The sequence below is a fragment of the Botryllus schlosseri genome, chromosome 6 (genome assembly GCF_051294905.1).
Source record: "Botryllus schlosseri isolate E-star chromosome 6, Bs_hap1, whole genome shotgun sequence".
Classification (NCBI taxonomy): domain Eukaryota; kingdom Metazoa; phylum Chordata; class Ascidiacea; order Stolidobranchia; family Styelidae; genus Botryllus; species Botryllus schlosseri.
In genome coordinates this window covers 15,967,181-15,983,996 of record NC_137241.1, presented here as the reverse complement: position 1 = coordinate 15,983,996, position 16,816 = coordinate 15,967,181, and the positions used below count along the sequence as shown (strand labels likewise).

At 41.2% G+C, this 16,816-nt stretch overlaps 1 protein-coding gene across 1 annotated transcript; it reads left to right on the top strand.

Annotated features, from left to right (window-relative positions):
- Nucleotides 1-6,887: 6,887 nt before the first annotated feature.
- On the top strand, nt 6,888-16,439 carry LOC145440149 (cytochrome P450 3A11-like). Its single transcript, XM_080317733.1, has 11 exons — nt 6,888-7,076; nt 11,929-12,008; nt 12,064-12,198; nt 12,264-12,418; nt 14,306-14,442; nt 14,567-14,639; nt 15,068-15,228; nt 15,407-15,495; nt 15,556-15,693; nt 16,103-16,259; nt 16,344-16,439. The coding sequence occupies exons 1-11, from the start codon at nt 6,888-6,890 to the stop codon at nt 16,437-16,439; spliced, it is 1,410 nt and encodes a 469-aa protein (XP_080173859.1).
- Nucleotides 16,440-16,816: the final 377 nt, after the last annotated feature.

Sequence of the window (16,816 nt, the reverse complement as noted above, 5' to 3'; positions counted from 1 at the left end):
TTCAAGGATTGGCATTTGCAGCAATTTAGCAGCCATCGCTTCCTTCACTTTGTCAGGAATCTTTGGTTTAGCCGAGAACATTGTTGATACCACCGTTTCCTCGGTGAGATGCCAATGATGTTCTCGCATCTTTTTATATGCCACATCAGCAACTGTGAAATCGCACAATGAAAAGTCTGTCATGCCATGAAGGAATTTGAGATCAATATACTGTGCGTCACATGCATTACCAGTTTTCAACCAAGCTGGGACATAAAACAGGGCAACTTTCTAATGAACTCTTCAGAATAGCCCATTTGCTCTCTCCACATGAAGATTTTAACAGTACAGCACTTGACTCACCCATCCAGTGCTATTAGTAGCACCAGGCTTCAGAAAACGATTATCAATATATTGGGCAGCTACAATCGCCAAGGTGCCTGTTGCACATTCTCTGTAGTCATTTATTATCAAGACTTCTTTCTGCTTTCCATTATATGGCTTCATCAGTGGAATTAATTCTTGCTTAGCTTCATCAGCTTTGATCGCCAACCAGCTGCATTCATCAAACTGAAGTGTTTTAGAGCTTCTTAATTGATCAATATCTTTCCACTTCTTGGAAGGTATTAAAATCTGTGTTTTCAGGGCCTGTGGTCGCAGATCCAAACACACTTCACTTCCAGACCTCCCGGGATAACTAGTTCATAAATATGATGGCGACAAGCAGAAGTAGAAAGTAGAAAACTTTCCTGTTTATCAATTCTTCAAGTAACAGAACCGCACCTTTATTTTTTCCATTGTTTGAGGGTGTTGTGTCAAACACAAGAGCTCTGACATTATTTGTTAAATTATAAAGTTCCAGCAGTTCAAATGACAGATCAGCCTGTGCTTTTCCTGTAGCACTCTCCAGAGTTCGATTGCCAAGAAGTTTGCCTTTCTCAAATGCGTTGGAATACGCAGACTATGCCAGCACTGCCAAGGCCTCAAATTTCCCTCCGAAACGACTTCTAGTGAGCTTTGCATCCCAGTGCAATGCAATGTGCCAAGTTGATCTGTTTCTTTGCCTTTTTGTTTCGTTTCCTTTGAACAATGTGATGCTTATAATGTGGCTGTGAGTGAATGATACATTTACAGTTGTATTCTTGCACGTGGTGGTCCCGGCAATTGATGAACAATCTCGGGTAGGGTTGAGGAGTGTAGGATAGGTCATCCAACAAAATGACTATCAGTCTTAGGCAGTTTTGAGGAGTTCTAAGGCAGTGTGGGACATGAAAATGGTGTCCTGAACTGACAATACTTTCTATAGTGAGGTTATGTAGCACTCCAACCGCAATAGCTACATAAAACCAGCTTATATATGACGTTTTACTAGCCTAGTACGAATAGCGACACTCAAATTTTAGGGGAATCCCCTATTTTTAGCCGATAATCTTCCAGCTCAATGTGCACACGGATGCAAGGAATGAATTACGAAAAAAAGTACCTAGAATATGTTTTTATGGTATAAGGCATGGGAATCGGACTGAAAACCACGACATTTTGAAAGTCGATCAATTCTGAACAACCCTAATGCACGGTATAGAGCAGAGGTCTCAGACACGCGGCCCGCGACGACGAAGATTTTTAGTAATTTGACAATATATAAGTGTCACATATATCTTATCAGGTTATAAAGTGAAAATTATCTCTTATATTGCACCGAAAGCCTGAAACTATTCACCAAACTTAACTATCACATCACTTGCAAACGCTACCATGCACTGGAAGATTCCCTATTTTGCCACATTTCCAATTCAAGATGACAAAACCTGACCCTTGGACGATTCGTGACTGAAATTTTTGAGTTGGACTTGGACGCGACCTTTCTTAGAATTACTTGGACTCGGGCTAACTCGATGGCAAAATGAAAATGACTCGAGTGGACTTAGAGTGACTCGGAATGCCGTGAACTTGTTAGAACCATTTACGCAACAAATAGTAATAGATTAGAAGGCCGCAGTTTGGTATTTTGCTAACCAAGCAAGTAGTTATGGCAACAATTGGCAATCTGTTAGTTACATCTTCGGTCGCTAAACCATGTTATATCTTCGGTCGCTAAACCATGTTATTAAGGCCACTCAAAGGTACCGAGTACCGTAGTGGTACGCTCCAACGATGTAACAGGAATGGGGCCGTTCGGCGTTCCGACATTTCAATCACCAGGACACATTCGCAGTAATATATTTATATTATATTTATATATTTTTTTTCTACTCCTATATTTGAAGATATTTGGCCTTGAGATTAATAGCCTACTTATCAGAAGTATACCCGAATCCTGGATTGGAATTACAATGCTCAATTTAAAAATCTGTTAAATTCAAAATATTCATAGTAGCTGAAAAATTATAACCCGATAGCTTTTATGATGGCATCACACACTTGTCCACCCTTATGGTGTCTATATATCTTATAATTAATCTATGTGAAGTACAACAATAATTCTATTCAAATAGTTATAAATGTGACGATTCTTTTCGTACCAGTCCTAAATTGATACAAGAGTAAATCACATTTTGACGATGTGTTTTCACTATCAGTCTGCTGGATCGGCTCACTTTCAATAGGAAAATTCATTACCGCCAAATAAGGCCTAGTTGGAAAGACATAGAATACCCTTATAAATGCTACGGCCCGCGGCGTCGTCAAAACCGGGAAACTGGCCCGCGAGCACATTTGAGTTTGAGACCTCTGGTATAGAGCAGTGGTCGGAACCTTTTTTGTCTGAAGAGACATATTGACCCCATATTTTCCATCTTAACTTCTAAAGAGCCATACGTTTTATTCAACTAATACGTCACAATTGAAGAATCGTGACGTCATGGTAGCGCAAATTCGTCGACTTACGTCAGTTATACGAGATCAGGTTCGCCTTGACGATATTCTTAAATGCGAGGACCCAAACATGATGGCATAGGTGAGGCACGGCCGTGATTGGCATAGCGCAATTCATCGTGAATATCATAGAATTTATAACTGATAACACTGCTCCAACACATATTTTTAGGCATACAAAGTAAGAGTGGGTTTGGTGGTTCTGAAGGGCGCTGATTCCGAAAATGACCTTAGTTTTTTCAAATTAGCTCTTGTTTTGGAGATAACCCATGGGGACGACATGAGGGTTCTTCATAGTCAATTATTATCTATTGATGTGCAGTATAAAATTACAAAAAAATACGACTTTCTTCTTGCCAAGTGAAATATTCAATGGTAAATACAGTAATTTTGGACTTTTTTTAGGGGTACAAGAGCCAATCTCTAATCACTAATGTGATATTCATAATCAGCAACCTCGATAACCCCAGAAACGGCTTTTAGATGTTCTGCCCATTTTTTTCGTTCTTTCGACTAGTGTAATAACTGAACGTAATTGCCGCACCGATTCCGATTCGATTTCTCAATTCTCAAAGTATTCGGAGGTAAGACAACGTTGTGCCACACGCCTACATTTGAATAGCAACTACAAAGCTACCACCTCAATCAAGAACGTGGATCACTATGGCGTTGTTTGTCATTTGAATTTGTAATTGCTGTGAATGTCGCTTCCACGGAGATCATTTCTCGCTGTAGATCAGGAAGACAATGTGTATTTGAAAACTGCATTGTCATACATTGTCTGCTATTCTCATTGGGCAATCAACGCATCGTGCAATCCGAGATTTCGTGGCGTAGGCGAGACAGCAACTTAGATTTCAGGATTTTGAAACGGGGTCCGAGCCCCTAACCCTGAATACGCCACTGCACTCACCTCTCAAATACATATGCTTATACTGCCACAAGAATAATTATACTGGTCGTGCTGAAGATTTAATAACAAGTTGCTGCAATATTGATAAATTATGCACAAAATTAGAATTTTCGCAAAGAGCCATACTTTATGCCCAAAAGAGCCATGTATGGCTCGCGAGCCATAGGTTCCCGACCACTGGTATAGAGGTTAGGAATTTTTCTTGATGGTGCAAAATTCATTCGTACGGTGAGCAGGTCCAGAAGAATGTTGAAGTGCTGTAGGCTACTTTTCGACTTGGATATTGGGTAGGTAGAGTGATCCTAAAAAACTGCTTTCCGTTGCTGGGACACTTTCAATTGACTGCTGACTTGAACTTTGCATCCATTTTCTCCATGGAATTTATAATTGAAATCTGTTTCCTTGCCGGTAACCGACGACATTTGTTGCTAGCGCTGGGCAGAATCGAGTACCTGAGTGGTTCGATTCTGAATCACGTATTATGCTTCGAGTCGACTATCACTCATTATGACGTCATACCAGAATGGAAGATGTTCAAGTTCAAATATGTACCTTTCTTGCCACGCGAAGGAACATGAGTCCATGACGCTTGTTATCCATCACATTAAAGACACTTTGGTATTTTTTCGACCATACCGATGTCATTGCACTTCGTGACAATGTTCTTGGATGGCCAGGACTTCTGAAATATGTTATCACCAGTAACGTTAATGCTTCGTATGCTGCGATACGGCCAATTAAGGGGACTAGCAACCCAAAAACCGAAATTTCGTATGGCTACCCCAATCACCAAGAAATTTTCACAGTCGCTAGATGTCGCTATGCTACATACAAAAAACAATAAATTTGGTTCTACTCAGCATGTTGTGGCATACAGTGGAAGGACACAAAATGCACCGACACGGGGAATGCAAAATCTCGAAATTGTGAAGCCCTTTTTCCGATCTAACGCCTTTTTTAGGAAGTACTAGGACAGTGCTGTGCTATGCTAAAATTTGAAGGAATATGTGATACCCATCTCGGGGAAATTTCATTTCAAAATTAAAAATTCAAATTTTTGTCATAAATTTGCTTTAAGTTGGCTGTAAGTTTGCTTTGAAGTTCTGTAACTCTTAGCATGGTAGACCTATGCCAAAAAACTTTTAGCATAGCACAGGTTTGAATGTTAGCTTTCCAAGAAAACCTTGAGTAACTCATTTAGGGTAAATATTTCGTACAAATTTTTGGTTTACCGTGATGCGATGTAACAAAATTTTATAATTGAGAAAAACACTTACATGTATTTGCAAGGTAAAAAGTCAATGAACAAGTATAACCAATGTAATGATAAGAATGAGCGCCAGAATGCTTGAAGGACAACTGACAACAATCTAACAAATTTTGTACCCAGAGATAATGTAGATAGATATATTTTCTACCGGTCAAACCATATATTTTATAGAGTTATCAGACAAAATATGCGATCTTTTGGTTGGAACTTGAAAAAAAAACCTCCCCCATTATCAAAGGAAAATAAAATTGAAATTTTGCCGTTTTAAGTTATTGTTTGGGTGAAATAAGGCCATGAGGTGACAACAGACATACAATGTTAATATTTCCTACCAGAAAAAAAAAGATCGAAAATTTTGATTTTTTGGGTTGGAAGTCCCCTTAAGGTTCGAAAACTTGTACAGTGGAAAATAGTACCGAAACTATAATTCTCGTCGATAAATGACTTTGAGTGGCGAGGAGCGTGTAATTTCAGTACTCGAAAAAAATCGTCATTTACTACTCGACTCAAATCTTTCATTGAAATTATTACTCGATTCGGATTCGAGTACTCCATTCGGATTCGAGTACTCGATTCGGATTCGAGTACTCGAATCATTGTGCCCAGCCGTATTTGTTATCCGTGTGCTTGAATGTCCAGTTCGATGGTCCCTATGTGAGAACGCCCTGTTGATATAGAGCAGCCCGGTATTAGGGCTCTTCAAAAATGACCTTTTCTCTCAAATCGTACTCGCTACTTGATAAAATTGTTAGCTTACCTAATTTAAGCCTACACACCAAATTTGGTTCAATTCCAACCAGTATAGACGCATTGCTACAGGAGAAGAAAGTTTCTATTTATTATATAAAAATAAATAACAAAAAATTTGAAAATTTTCTGTTCACCCCATGTAAGTGTTAGGTTGTCTATAGAAACGATGTTCACCAAATTTGGTTCAATTCCAACCAGGGAAAGGGGAGTTATTGCCGTCAAAAATTTTTGATTTGAATAAAATAGTATTTACGGTGAGCGCAACTATAATAAATAAACAAAGAATCGGTCACCGTAAATACTATTTTATTCAAATCCAAAATTTTTCGACGGCAATAACTCCGCTTCCACTGGTTGGAATTGAACCAAATTTGGTGAAAATCGTTCCTATAGACAACGTAACACATTCATGGGGCGAACAGAAAATTTTCAATTTTTTTATTATTTATTTTTATATAATAAATCGAAACTTTCTTCTCCTGTAGCAATGCGGCTACTGATGGAATTGAACCAAATTTGGTGTGTAGGCTTAAATTAGGTAACCGAACAATTGTATCAAGTAGCCAGCAGGATTTGAGAAAAAAAGTCATTTTTGAAGAGCCCTACCCGGTATTATTAGTCGTTTTTGTTATTGAACACGAACATGAACAATGAATTGCCGAGTAATGTATCCTTCCAAGTATGGCCAGGATGAAATTCGGGGCTGCGAATCTATTTGAATAATGACGTGACGTTTCGAATACCCATTAAAACGACCAAATTTAGAGGCATTCGACCCCGGGCTACGCCGGTGGCCACTGCCTACCATCATGCAATTTTTTCCACGGACTGTCGCAAAGAAGTTCTCGTGTCGTATGAATTTTCAGCTCTGCAAAGGCCTTGATTACATATTTACAAAGATACTCTGACACTACAGCGCTCGCTGGAAATGCAGTTCTCAGTTCGCAATGCGTATGGCCGTATACCTAAATACGTTTCGTGGTCGCTAGTCAACTTACGGAATTTCTGACATGTTTTATAGCTTAGTTTCTGCTGATTCAGTATCCGAGCTAAGGTTGTTTTATTGACTGATATGCAGGCATTATAGGCAGCTACCAACGAATGGATTTGTGCGAGTGTGGAGTTGATGACCGAGTTTTAGCGCAGCCTACGCAATCTCACAAGGCTCGGTCTATGTTTGTTAGATTCTACCTCTGGTACATCAAATATAATTATGCGAATGATTTGGCCGACGGACATTTTATCAACAGAGACTTGGATTCTGATAATTACACTTCTGGGACTAGTGAGGTAAGATAAAGGTTGTATACACTACTTATTTTTCGCTTCAATTGTAATTGGGAAAATATATTGAATTGAATTATAATTTACGTTGCAAATTGATCCCCCCCCCCCAACGATCAAACCACGATATCAAATCGAACAGTACAGATCTAAGTGAAATTCCAATACTATTTTACTGGATGGTGTCAGCGAATCTAGCAAATCCAAATTGCAAAATCATCACAAAACCATTCCGATAGTCACAAGCTCGGAAGTGGCGGTGGAAATGTGCTGACCTTGTCCGAATCACCGACATCGGTTGCATGGTAGTACGGTGTTAGCCTATGATCAGATTGATTGACATTCTTTTAAAATAATCCAACAACACTGCTGAGCGCTTGGAAGCAGACTTGGACAGCCAGATATCTGCCCAATTAGCAATAACTAGAGTGAAATGCCTGTGATCTAATTCTGATCTAGTTTACTGAAATGTTTCTATGCTCTAATTCTAATCTAATTTGCGGAGTGTTTGGATGCTCTAATTTGAATTCTGGTATGATTTTTGGTCTTCATGAAAAGGCTTCAGGAGAACTGTATTGTGCGAAACGAAATCTGTGGTCTCGATAATTTTTCGCACAGACAAATTTATCCAACAAATGCTTGTCAATGGCAGAATTCATGGTATTAACTGCCTGTTCTGATTCAAACTTGGCAAACATTCGCTAGGTAATTTCTGTTTGTGCGAACAATTATTGATACGGCAGGTTTCGCGTCATCGGGATAGGCCATTCTCACTTTCATTTGTGTGCCTTGGTGTCGACTTTATCAAAATACGCCAACCTAGTTTGTACCAACAGCAGGCGTTCGGGTATCATCTAAAGCAGGGGCGGGCAACATACGGCCCGCGGGTTTTCCGTCTTACATGATAATGTGGCCCGCAGCCCCACTCTGCCGAGATTCCTCACTACTTGCTTACTACGTCAAATTTTAGTGACTGTATGTTATTATACACGTGTATCCGCAGCGTGCGAGAGTGGAGCTTACGCGTAAGTTCGTCGAAGCGAGAAGACTTGCATTATCGGCATTTACGATGTACTCAACCCTAATGTGGTTTGTGGGTCATTCCATACACAGGCAACCAATGTTCATATCACTACCTCTTCAAATCTCCTGAAATTTGGTACACGCACAGATGAGCTAATTCCAAACATAATGAACTTTATTTGATGAAAATTGGACTTTGGGGTCAAAAGTTACGTTACTTTGAAAATTGAAAATTTTCTGCTCATTTCGGGTCTGCACATTCCAGGTTTTATCAATGATGTATTCAAGAAGGTGTAGCTAGATGTTGGACGACAGTTGAGATACGGCACTTGGATTTATCTGAAGCTTGTCTGATCGTCTAAGTGAAATTTAATACCCTGTAGGTTAGGGCCAAAGGTTAAATTGAGGGGGAAATCTAAAATCAGTCAGGCGTTGCACGATTTAGACTGCGGATTGCTCAAAAACATATTAAAATATTTTGGAAAAAACGATCTTAAATGAAGGTTTGCTTCAAGGAGAATTCGTTCATGGTTGTTTGATTTTGGTTTTAAAACTGTAAAGTGATGAACTTGCAGTTTCAAGAGTACACTTTATTTGTACATGGAAATGCAGTACCAGTAGGGCGTGATCGGACATCGAGTCTGGGGTGTGTTTGGACTGTTTTGCCCCTCGGACATCGTGTCTGGGGTGTGTGCGGAAATCATGTCTGGGCTGTGTTCGGACTGTTTTGCCTCTCGGACATCGTGTCTGGGGTGTGTTCGGGACATCATGTCTTGGGTGCGTTTGGACAGTTTGCAACTCGGACATCGTGCCTATAGGGTGTGTTCGTAATGTGTTGCCATTCGGACATCGTGTCTGGGATAAGTTTGTGCTGCGCCAGACATGCCTCAGACCTGATATCTCCGCACTATTGTTATCCGGACATGCTCCGGTGCTGCTGATACCTGCGCACTAAATACCCCCAGGCATGGTCCGGACCGAATATCTGCGCGCTTAATGGACACAACACATGCGATAGATGGGTAGGCTATATCCACAGTAGTGATAGATGAGTATATGTTTGTGATGCGCACTATTTTAATCTGGACATGCTTCGGAGCTGATTCCTGCGCACCAAATACCCCCAGGCATGGTCCGGACCTGATATCTGCGCGCTGAATGGACACAGACATGCTTCAGACGTGATACCCGCGTCCTAAATGACGCGTGACCTATATATGACCTCGATGTTTGCGGTTTTTGGTGATATCTGTGATAGCTGAGTATATCCACTGTAGCGATAGCTGAGTATATCCACATCCACAGTAGTGATATCTGTGATAGCTGAGTATGTCTACAATAGTGATAGCTGTGGATATACTCATCTGTAACTACTGTGGATATACCCAGCTATCGGAGATATTTGCAAAAACCGCACACATCGAGGTCATATATAGGTCACGCGTCATTTAGGACGCGGGTATCACGTCTGACGCATGTCTGTGTCCAGTAAGCGCGCAGATATCCGGCCTGGACCATGCCTGGGGGTATTTAGTGCGCAGGTATCAGCACCGGAGCATGTCCGAATAAAAATAGTGCACAGATATCAGGTCTGAGGCATGTCTGGCGCAGCACAAACATATCCCAGACACGATGTCCGAATGGCAACACATTACGACACACCCTAGGCACGATGTCCGAGTTGCAAAACTGTCCAAACGCATCCAAGACATGATGTCCCGAACACACCCCAAGCAGGATGTCCGAATGGCAACACATTCCGAACACACCCCGGACATAATGTCCGCAAACACCCCAGACTTGATGTCCGCGAACACGCCCCACTAGTACTGCATTTCCATGTACGAATGAAGTGTGCTCTTGAAACTGCAATTTCATCACTTTACAGTCTCAAAACCAAAATCAAACAGCTATGAACGAATTCTCCTTGAAGCAAACTTCCATTTAAGATCGTTTTTCCCAAAATATTTTAATCTGTGCGTGTACCAAATTTCAGGAGATTAGATGAGGTAGTGATGTGAAAATCGGTTGTCTGTGCATGGAATGGCCCTTGTGGTAACCATGGTGTTTGTCGACTACAATGATCAATTGATCATTTACACTACAGGCTGATATATCTTATTTTTGAATCCATAACCGCCGACTTGTAGCACGGCACACTTCTAGGCTTTCGTAAGACACCGCTTATGCCAGGGATCGCCAACTCAAAACGGATCGCGGCTCGCGGGCCACTTTTCAAATTTCGTGGAGGACGCGGGCCGCATGAATTCAATATCGAGATTAATTAGGCCACGCAGTTGAACAACGACACTATCTCGTCACCTACTCAACCCTAATATATTGATATCTTGGTAAATTTGGGGTACCGGCCTTATCGAACGCCTTGAAATCTTATTTAAGGATTGCACCGTGTGTTCATTGATCAGCTGGAAGCAGACATGACGGCACCTGCATGACAATGCTATTCTCAGGTCCACATTGTCTTCGTCATTATAGGCGAGAAATAGCTTTGAAGTGACATTGCTGTCGTTAAAAAACATTCATTAAATACGATTTATTCCTTGTACACGCGGATAAATTGTCGAATAATGTATCGATTCAGCAACCCGGCCCGCCAAGTACTTAATTATCCTAAATCCGGCCCGCCGACTGGAGAAGTTGCCCGCCCCCGATCTAAAGCTAGTACACTGGCTTACAGCAATCTCTTCGCCTCGGTTATTCGAAATTTCAGGCCGGTGACGTCATATTTGATGATAAGCTTGATGTAATACAATGTCCTTTTCAATTCTCTACTAGTTGCAGACGATGACCCCTGACGAGTGTCAGCCGAAAATATTCGGGTATTTTTAATGTGAATATAGTTTTCAATTGTATATTGAAGTTCTGTACCTCCAAGAGTCTCTTCAAATATATGTGTATAATGTCTGTATATCTTTCACCAGTCTCGAGGAGAGCTAGCGATTGTCGTGCTTCGACCTTTACCAAATGATCAAAGATGATTCATCTAATTAGACAGTATATAGTCACATTAATAGTATACAGCTACTACTTAAAGATACTACTTCCATCGGAAATGGACAACGCTGAAGAAATGGAACATCAAACACGATAGCCCGGCGTTTTATAAGCTTGGACACACCACTGATATATTTGGAAAGGTATTTGTCCGTTATTAATGGTAAACACGAAAACCAGCTCAGACTGTTGACAGAAAGCCTTCACGATAGGCAACGAATGGAAGAAGAAATACGGACCCATATACGGGTAACTGCTCCTATTGTCAGCGTATATGTGACCTCGCACCTTGTTCACTGTTGATCTGTTTTTAAGGTATTACGTTGGAACAGCCCCCGCAATATGTGTCCACGATCCAGATATTATGCGTCGAATATTCATAAAGGATTTTTCGAACTTTCCAAATAGAGAGGTCGGTTAGTTGACTACGGTGACTGTATAATTTCGTACGTATCACAGCGAAATCGTCCTGATGTATCTAGGGTTGCTTTTAAAACAAAAATCAATCTAAATCAAACACGTTTAAAACATGGCCTTTTTAAACATGTTTTTTGAACCGGTGATTTCCATTGTGTGCAATACGTTAGGAAGGGCTCATACCTATGTGGTATCAGTCGATAAGGATTTAACTTTGGAGTGGTTTCGTGAAATCCAATACATTGTATATAATATAGTATTCCATTCGCAGTGAGATGTGCTATCGCGTAGAGAACTAGCCTTCGGGTAGCTGACAGATATCGTAGTGATTTACATTCCACCCTCTGAATATACAAGCGACGTAGTTTGTAGGACTAAGCAACTCAACATATTTTGTCGACAGACTCGTCAAATCAAATTAAGTGGAAAGGAACTCAACACTTCAGTGGTGGGTGCGTGGGGCGCCGAATGGAAACGGCTTAGGTATGCAAGAGTCATTCCCTGTCACCCACAACAATAGACTTTGTGTCTCACACAGATCGACCATGACTCCGATGTTTTCCTCCGCTAAATTACGTCACATGTCATCGCTGATGGCACGGTGCGCCGACAATCTCGTGGATTTACTGCAAAAACGGATCCAGAAAGGCGACGGATCTTTCAACGCGAAAGAGTCAGTAACTCGCGATTTGATAGACACTAACTTGAACACGATCGGCAGCGCTCTGTCACTTTTAGACGATTTTCGAGTCTTTCATTGGACATGGTCCTTTCCGCCGCATTCAGTACGGAGGTGAACACGCAAACGGACGACAAAAAGGAGCCGGAAATCGCGAAAAACGCGAAGGAGCTTTTCAAGATATCATTCTACTCTCCGATCATATTTATTGTCCGTAAGATATCGGCATGTCTTTATATATATACGACGCGCCGTCCGTGCGATGGTTTTAGGTCAGTGAAAATGTTTGAGGCGGACAAGGAAAATTCAACATGAGTTGGTTATAGTGAGTATAACTCTTTCAATGTAACTTCACTGCGGCGTGTCAAGTTTTGGATCCTAGAAAATGTCATCGCAGGTTAACGTCACGAAATCTAATCGGTTTCATTCCATCATCGTACATGTTTCGCCCCTCCAAGATACAGCATAAACATTTTAGGCCATAGTGGGTGTGGTTCTATTTTCGGCCCTTTCTTTGGGTGTGAATACAAGCTCTTTTCCTTAAGAGTGCATTGCCCCTATTTGTCCAAAGTAAAATTCAATGTGAGTATATTTCTAAGGCCGATGCCACATTTTCACAGTTAGGTTACTAATCTGTAATCTCGCAGAACTACAATACAGAATTCAATAAAAATTCGCCCCATCGTATAGGCGTAGAATCCAACTATGTACAGAGTACATTTGTGCAGCGTAGAACAGGTCCGAACAGGAAGGTTGATAAAGTAGCCGAATTTCAACCCCAAAAGTAGTACAAATGTTATATGCTGGATTAGTCGCTATTCACGCATATTTTTTAGAGTTCCAACTCGACCACACTTTGGCCTCTTTCCCATCGTCATTACTCCTATAATATACGGGTGTCAGACTATGAAAATCTCAGAAACGGGGCGCAGTGCACATGTTTCCTGAGCCCTCTCACCAGCGAATGTAGGTGCACGTCGTAATATTCGTCGGATTATATTTTCATTTTCCCAAGACAAGCACACAAAGTATAATGCGATATACAACACACACAATGCAATGTAATGAACAGATAGGAGGATGTCGAAACGACCAGCCGCGGTCTCTTAATCTTGCACCCACCTCGGCCTGGTGCCCGATGTCACAGTCTTCTTCGATGGTAATCTTTCTTAGTCGATATTTCTACCTCTTTTCTTTCTTTCTTCATTGGGTATTTTTTACGGGGCTTTTTTGTTGCGATAAAAACAGCGACACGGGGGACGAGAAGCCCAGAATACCCTCCGATGGTCGGACGTGAACCCGGGCTGCCTGCGTAGATAGCGCCGACGCTAACTACGCTATCTCCCAGGCTATGCTTTATTATAGATAACTAACCTACGGATAGATACGCAACACCAGTCTTCACGCTTACTTGCCCGGATGGAATTACTGCTCAGTATTCTGAACGCAGCATAATTGCTAATCCCATAGCTGACGACCTGAGCGCTCAAATTAAATAAAGTTGATCTTGTTTGAAAGCTACTGTCGCACTGATTTCGGAAATATACACGAAAATCTGATCAGGGCAGCGGAACCCTCAAAGTCTGAAAATCTGCATTGTTGTAAACAATCGCAACCATGCAAGGGCCATTGTTATGGTCATTGTGCTTCGTCGCTGCCATTGTTAGCAACGATGCCAATTTTCAAACTTTTAGGGCTATTTCGAGCTGCTTCCATTCCCTTAATGAAATTTTAATGTATATTTTCACAATCAACGCGACAGTAGCTTCCAAATAAGATCAACTTTATTTAATTTGAGCGCTCAGGTCGTCAGCTATGGGATTAGCAATTATGCTGCGTTCAGATTGCTGAGCACTGAGCACTGAGCAGTAATTTCCTCCGGGCAAGCAAGCGTGACGACGGGTGTTGCGTATCTATCCGTAGGTGAGTTATCAAGAGCTATATTACGTATCGTGGATACTGAGAATCTATGTTTAAGTTGGGTAGAGATTGTACAATCTCTATAATAGTATAACAAAATAGCAATTCATTTTGACCCAAGCTGAACTAAAAATTCACGATATTCAATGCTGACATTTGGCTAACAACGTTTCATTCGCAGTTATGTTTCCCGGGGCAACGAAGTATCTTGAAAAAATGAACGTCTCAACAATGAAAAAGGCCCCGTTGAGCTACTTTTCAAAGCTTGTTCACATGATGATGCAGAGACAACAAGAACAGGGACATCAGCACGAACAGGTGTCTATGTTTTCGCGGAGGGATAATGTCCTTGGCGTTCACGCACTATATAATCTGCTATATACATACATACGAGGACCTTGAATGCTTATAGAATATATGAAGTATACACGATTTTTTTCAGGGCTCGGTGGATTTCCTGCAATTAATGCTGGAAAATCAAATTCCGGAAGACGCTGTGAAAACTGTCGAAAAAGGTATGGCTTATAGAATCCACAATCTAGCAATTTTCACAGCGAAAAACTGCGATGCTACCAAACACGATAACTCGGGGACGTGAGTCAACTTTGAGTGTTTTAAAAAGTATTCGATCCGTTGAATATAGCCACATGAGCAGGCAACATAGGTAGTTTTTTTCTTTTTAGACAGAATATATGTATGAATCAAGGTAAACACTTGTACTCATATATTAATAGCAGTCAATTTAAACGTACTAACGTGTAGCTTACGGCTCTTGGTTTTTCATGATATCGTTCAAGCCTAATTTTGAATGTGGTAAGAATACTTCGGATAGATTTTTTAAGTACTAGTTACAACTCTTTCTCTTCAAGATTTCTCTAGCGCTTATTATTATCTTGATATTTTATCGTGTGGCGATTTTTGATGAAGCTGTTCGTGCGGACAGGTATGACAAAGACGGAGATAATTGGAAACGCCCTGATTTTCATATTAGCGGGCTACGAAAACACAGCCAACACCATGATGTATCTGGCATACAATCTAGCAGTCCACCCGGAAATTCAGGCCGCCATCCAAGCGGAGATCGATGAGATGATTAAAGAAGGCGTGAGTGCCTATTGCTTAACAATCTTTGGTGCTACGATTGTTGATATACAATGTTGTTGACCATTACCCCGGATGAGTGTCAACCGAAAATATACGGCTTTTCTTCAATACGAATGAATATATCATTCAATAAACAGCTAACCGTGAACACTGTTTTGAAGCGTGCGTCTAATTTCAGGGCGAGTTCGACTACGATTCCGTCAACGGCCTCAAGATGTTGGATATGTGCTTTCATGAATCTATAAGACTCTACACACCCGTAATCTTGTGAGACAGACGGCTCCAAGTTAGCATTAGGAATCTACAATGACGTGTCTTTCATTCCAGCAATGCAAGAGCTTCCAAAGAAGAAATTACAATCAACGGGTTGACTATACCCGCCAATGCCACGGTCCACTTTCCCAGCTACGCGCTAGCTCACGATGAAGATTACTGGGACGAGCCTTACGAATTCAGGCCGGAGAGGTATCGATCATGCGTAACTTGTTCGTATGTTATTGCTCTGCGTAGCAGCTGGAATGGCGGGACCGATCGTAGTAGGGCGATTGTGCGAACTAATACGCTAAAGTTCTCTAAATGTGGGCGGGTAATCGTACCATGTTTGTAATTTGGACAGAATAACATATTGGAATTTATTTCGATTTATAACGAATCGATCTGGAAGTAGAACTTTCGATCTGGATGGCCGCGAAATCCTGACATCGGTATCTTGGGATCATTTTGAGCTCTGAACAACATACAGTTCTCTACTCTGCCCCGTTTTGCAGCTTGGTGCGAGAGACGTTTGCCTACGTCAGGGACCCGCTATAGATATAACGTTAGGGCATATTCATTGTTTTTCGCAGTCATCCATATCTGCCATGATTTACTTCAGAATGAAAGACATGAATCAGATCGACACCATGTATTTCCAACCATTTGGAGCCGGGCCTAGGAATTGTATCGCCAAGCGTTTCGCGATACTCGAAGTTAAGATGCTCATCGCGAAATTACTGTATAATTTCGATCTGAAACCTACCGCCAAGACCCCGGTACGTATAGGTTAATGCGTATTAAAATGAGCCTTATCAGTACTGATAACTTGGCAGCTGTCATCGTGCTGATTTATATTACAGAAACCACCACTGGAACTCAAGTTCAGTGCCGCGGTACGTCCGAAAGAGGAACTCTTTTTGGAGGCTGTTACGAGGAATAAATCGGCACAGTGCTAAACAAAATCGTGTATTTTTCAAATTACCGTTCGTATAATTGCCGTTACTGAAGATATTATAGATAAACTTAGGAAATGTGATCCTCCAAGGCGACATAAAAATACTTTCTTGGGCTGTAATGACCAACGATGGCCATTGAATTTTTATTCCTACATAGTTTATTGAAGTATCTAATCACGTATTGGCCGACGCTACATGCTGTTTGTGGAGAGCGATACGCGACCGGGCTTCTTTATCAATTTAAACGTACTTGTTTACTCTTAGTCATTTTTGTAAATATATGCTTCTACAATCAACAGCAGGCTATTTGAAAAATTGTTGTGCATTCTTAATAGCGGCTCGCTATACGCAGTTGCATCGCGTCGAATGGAAAACAA

Excerpts from the sequence above, each read along its gene's own strand:
- LOC145440149 (XM_080317733.1), top strand. The coding sequence starts at position 6,888 with ATGGATTTGTGCGAGTGTGGAGTTGATGACCGAGTTTTAGCGCAGCCT. Across the intron at positions 12,199-12,263 it reads GGATCTTTCAACGCGAAAGA|ACGATTTTCGAGTCTTTCAT; the intron begins GTCAGTAACTCG and ends TGTCACTTTTAG. Across the intron at positions 14,640-15,067 it reads TGTGAAAACTGTCGAAAAAG|GTATGACAAAGACGGAGATA; the intron begins GTATGGCTTATA and ends TCGTGCGGACAG.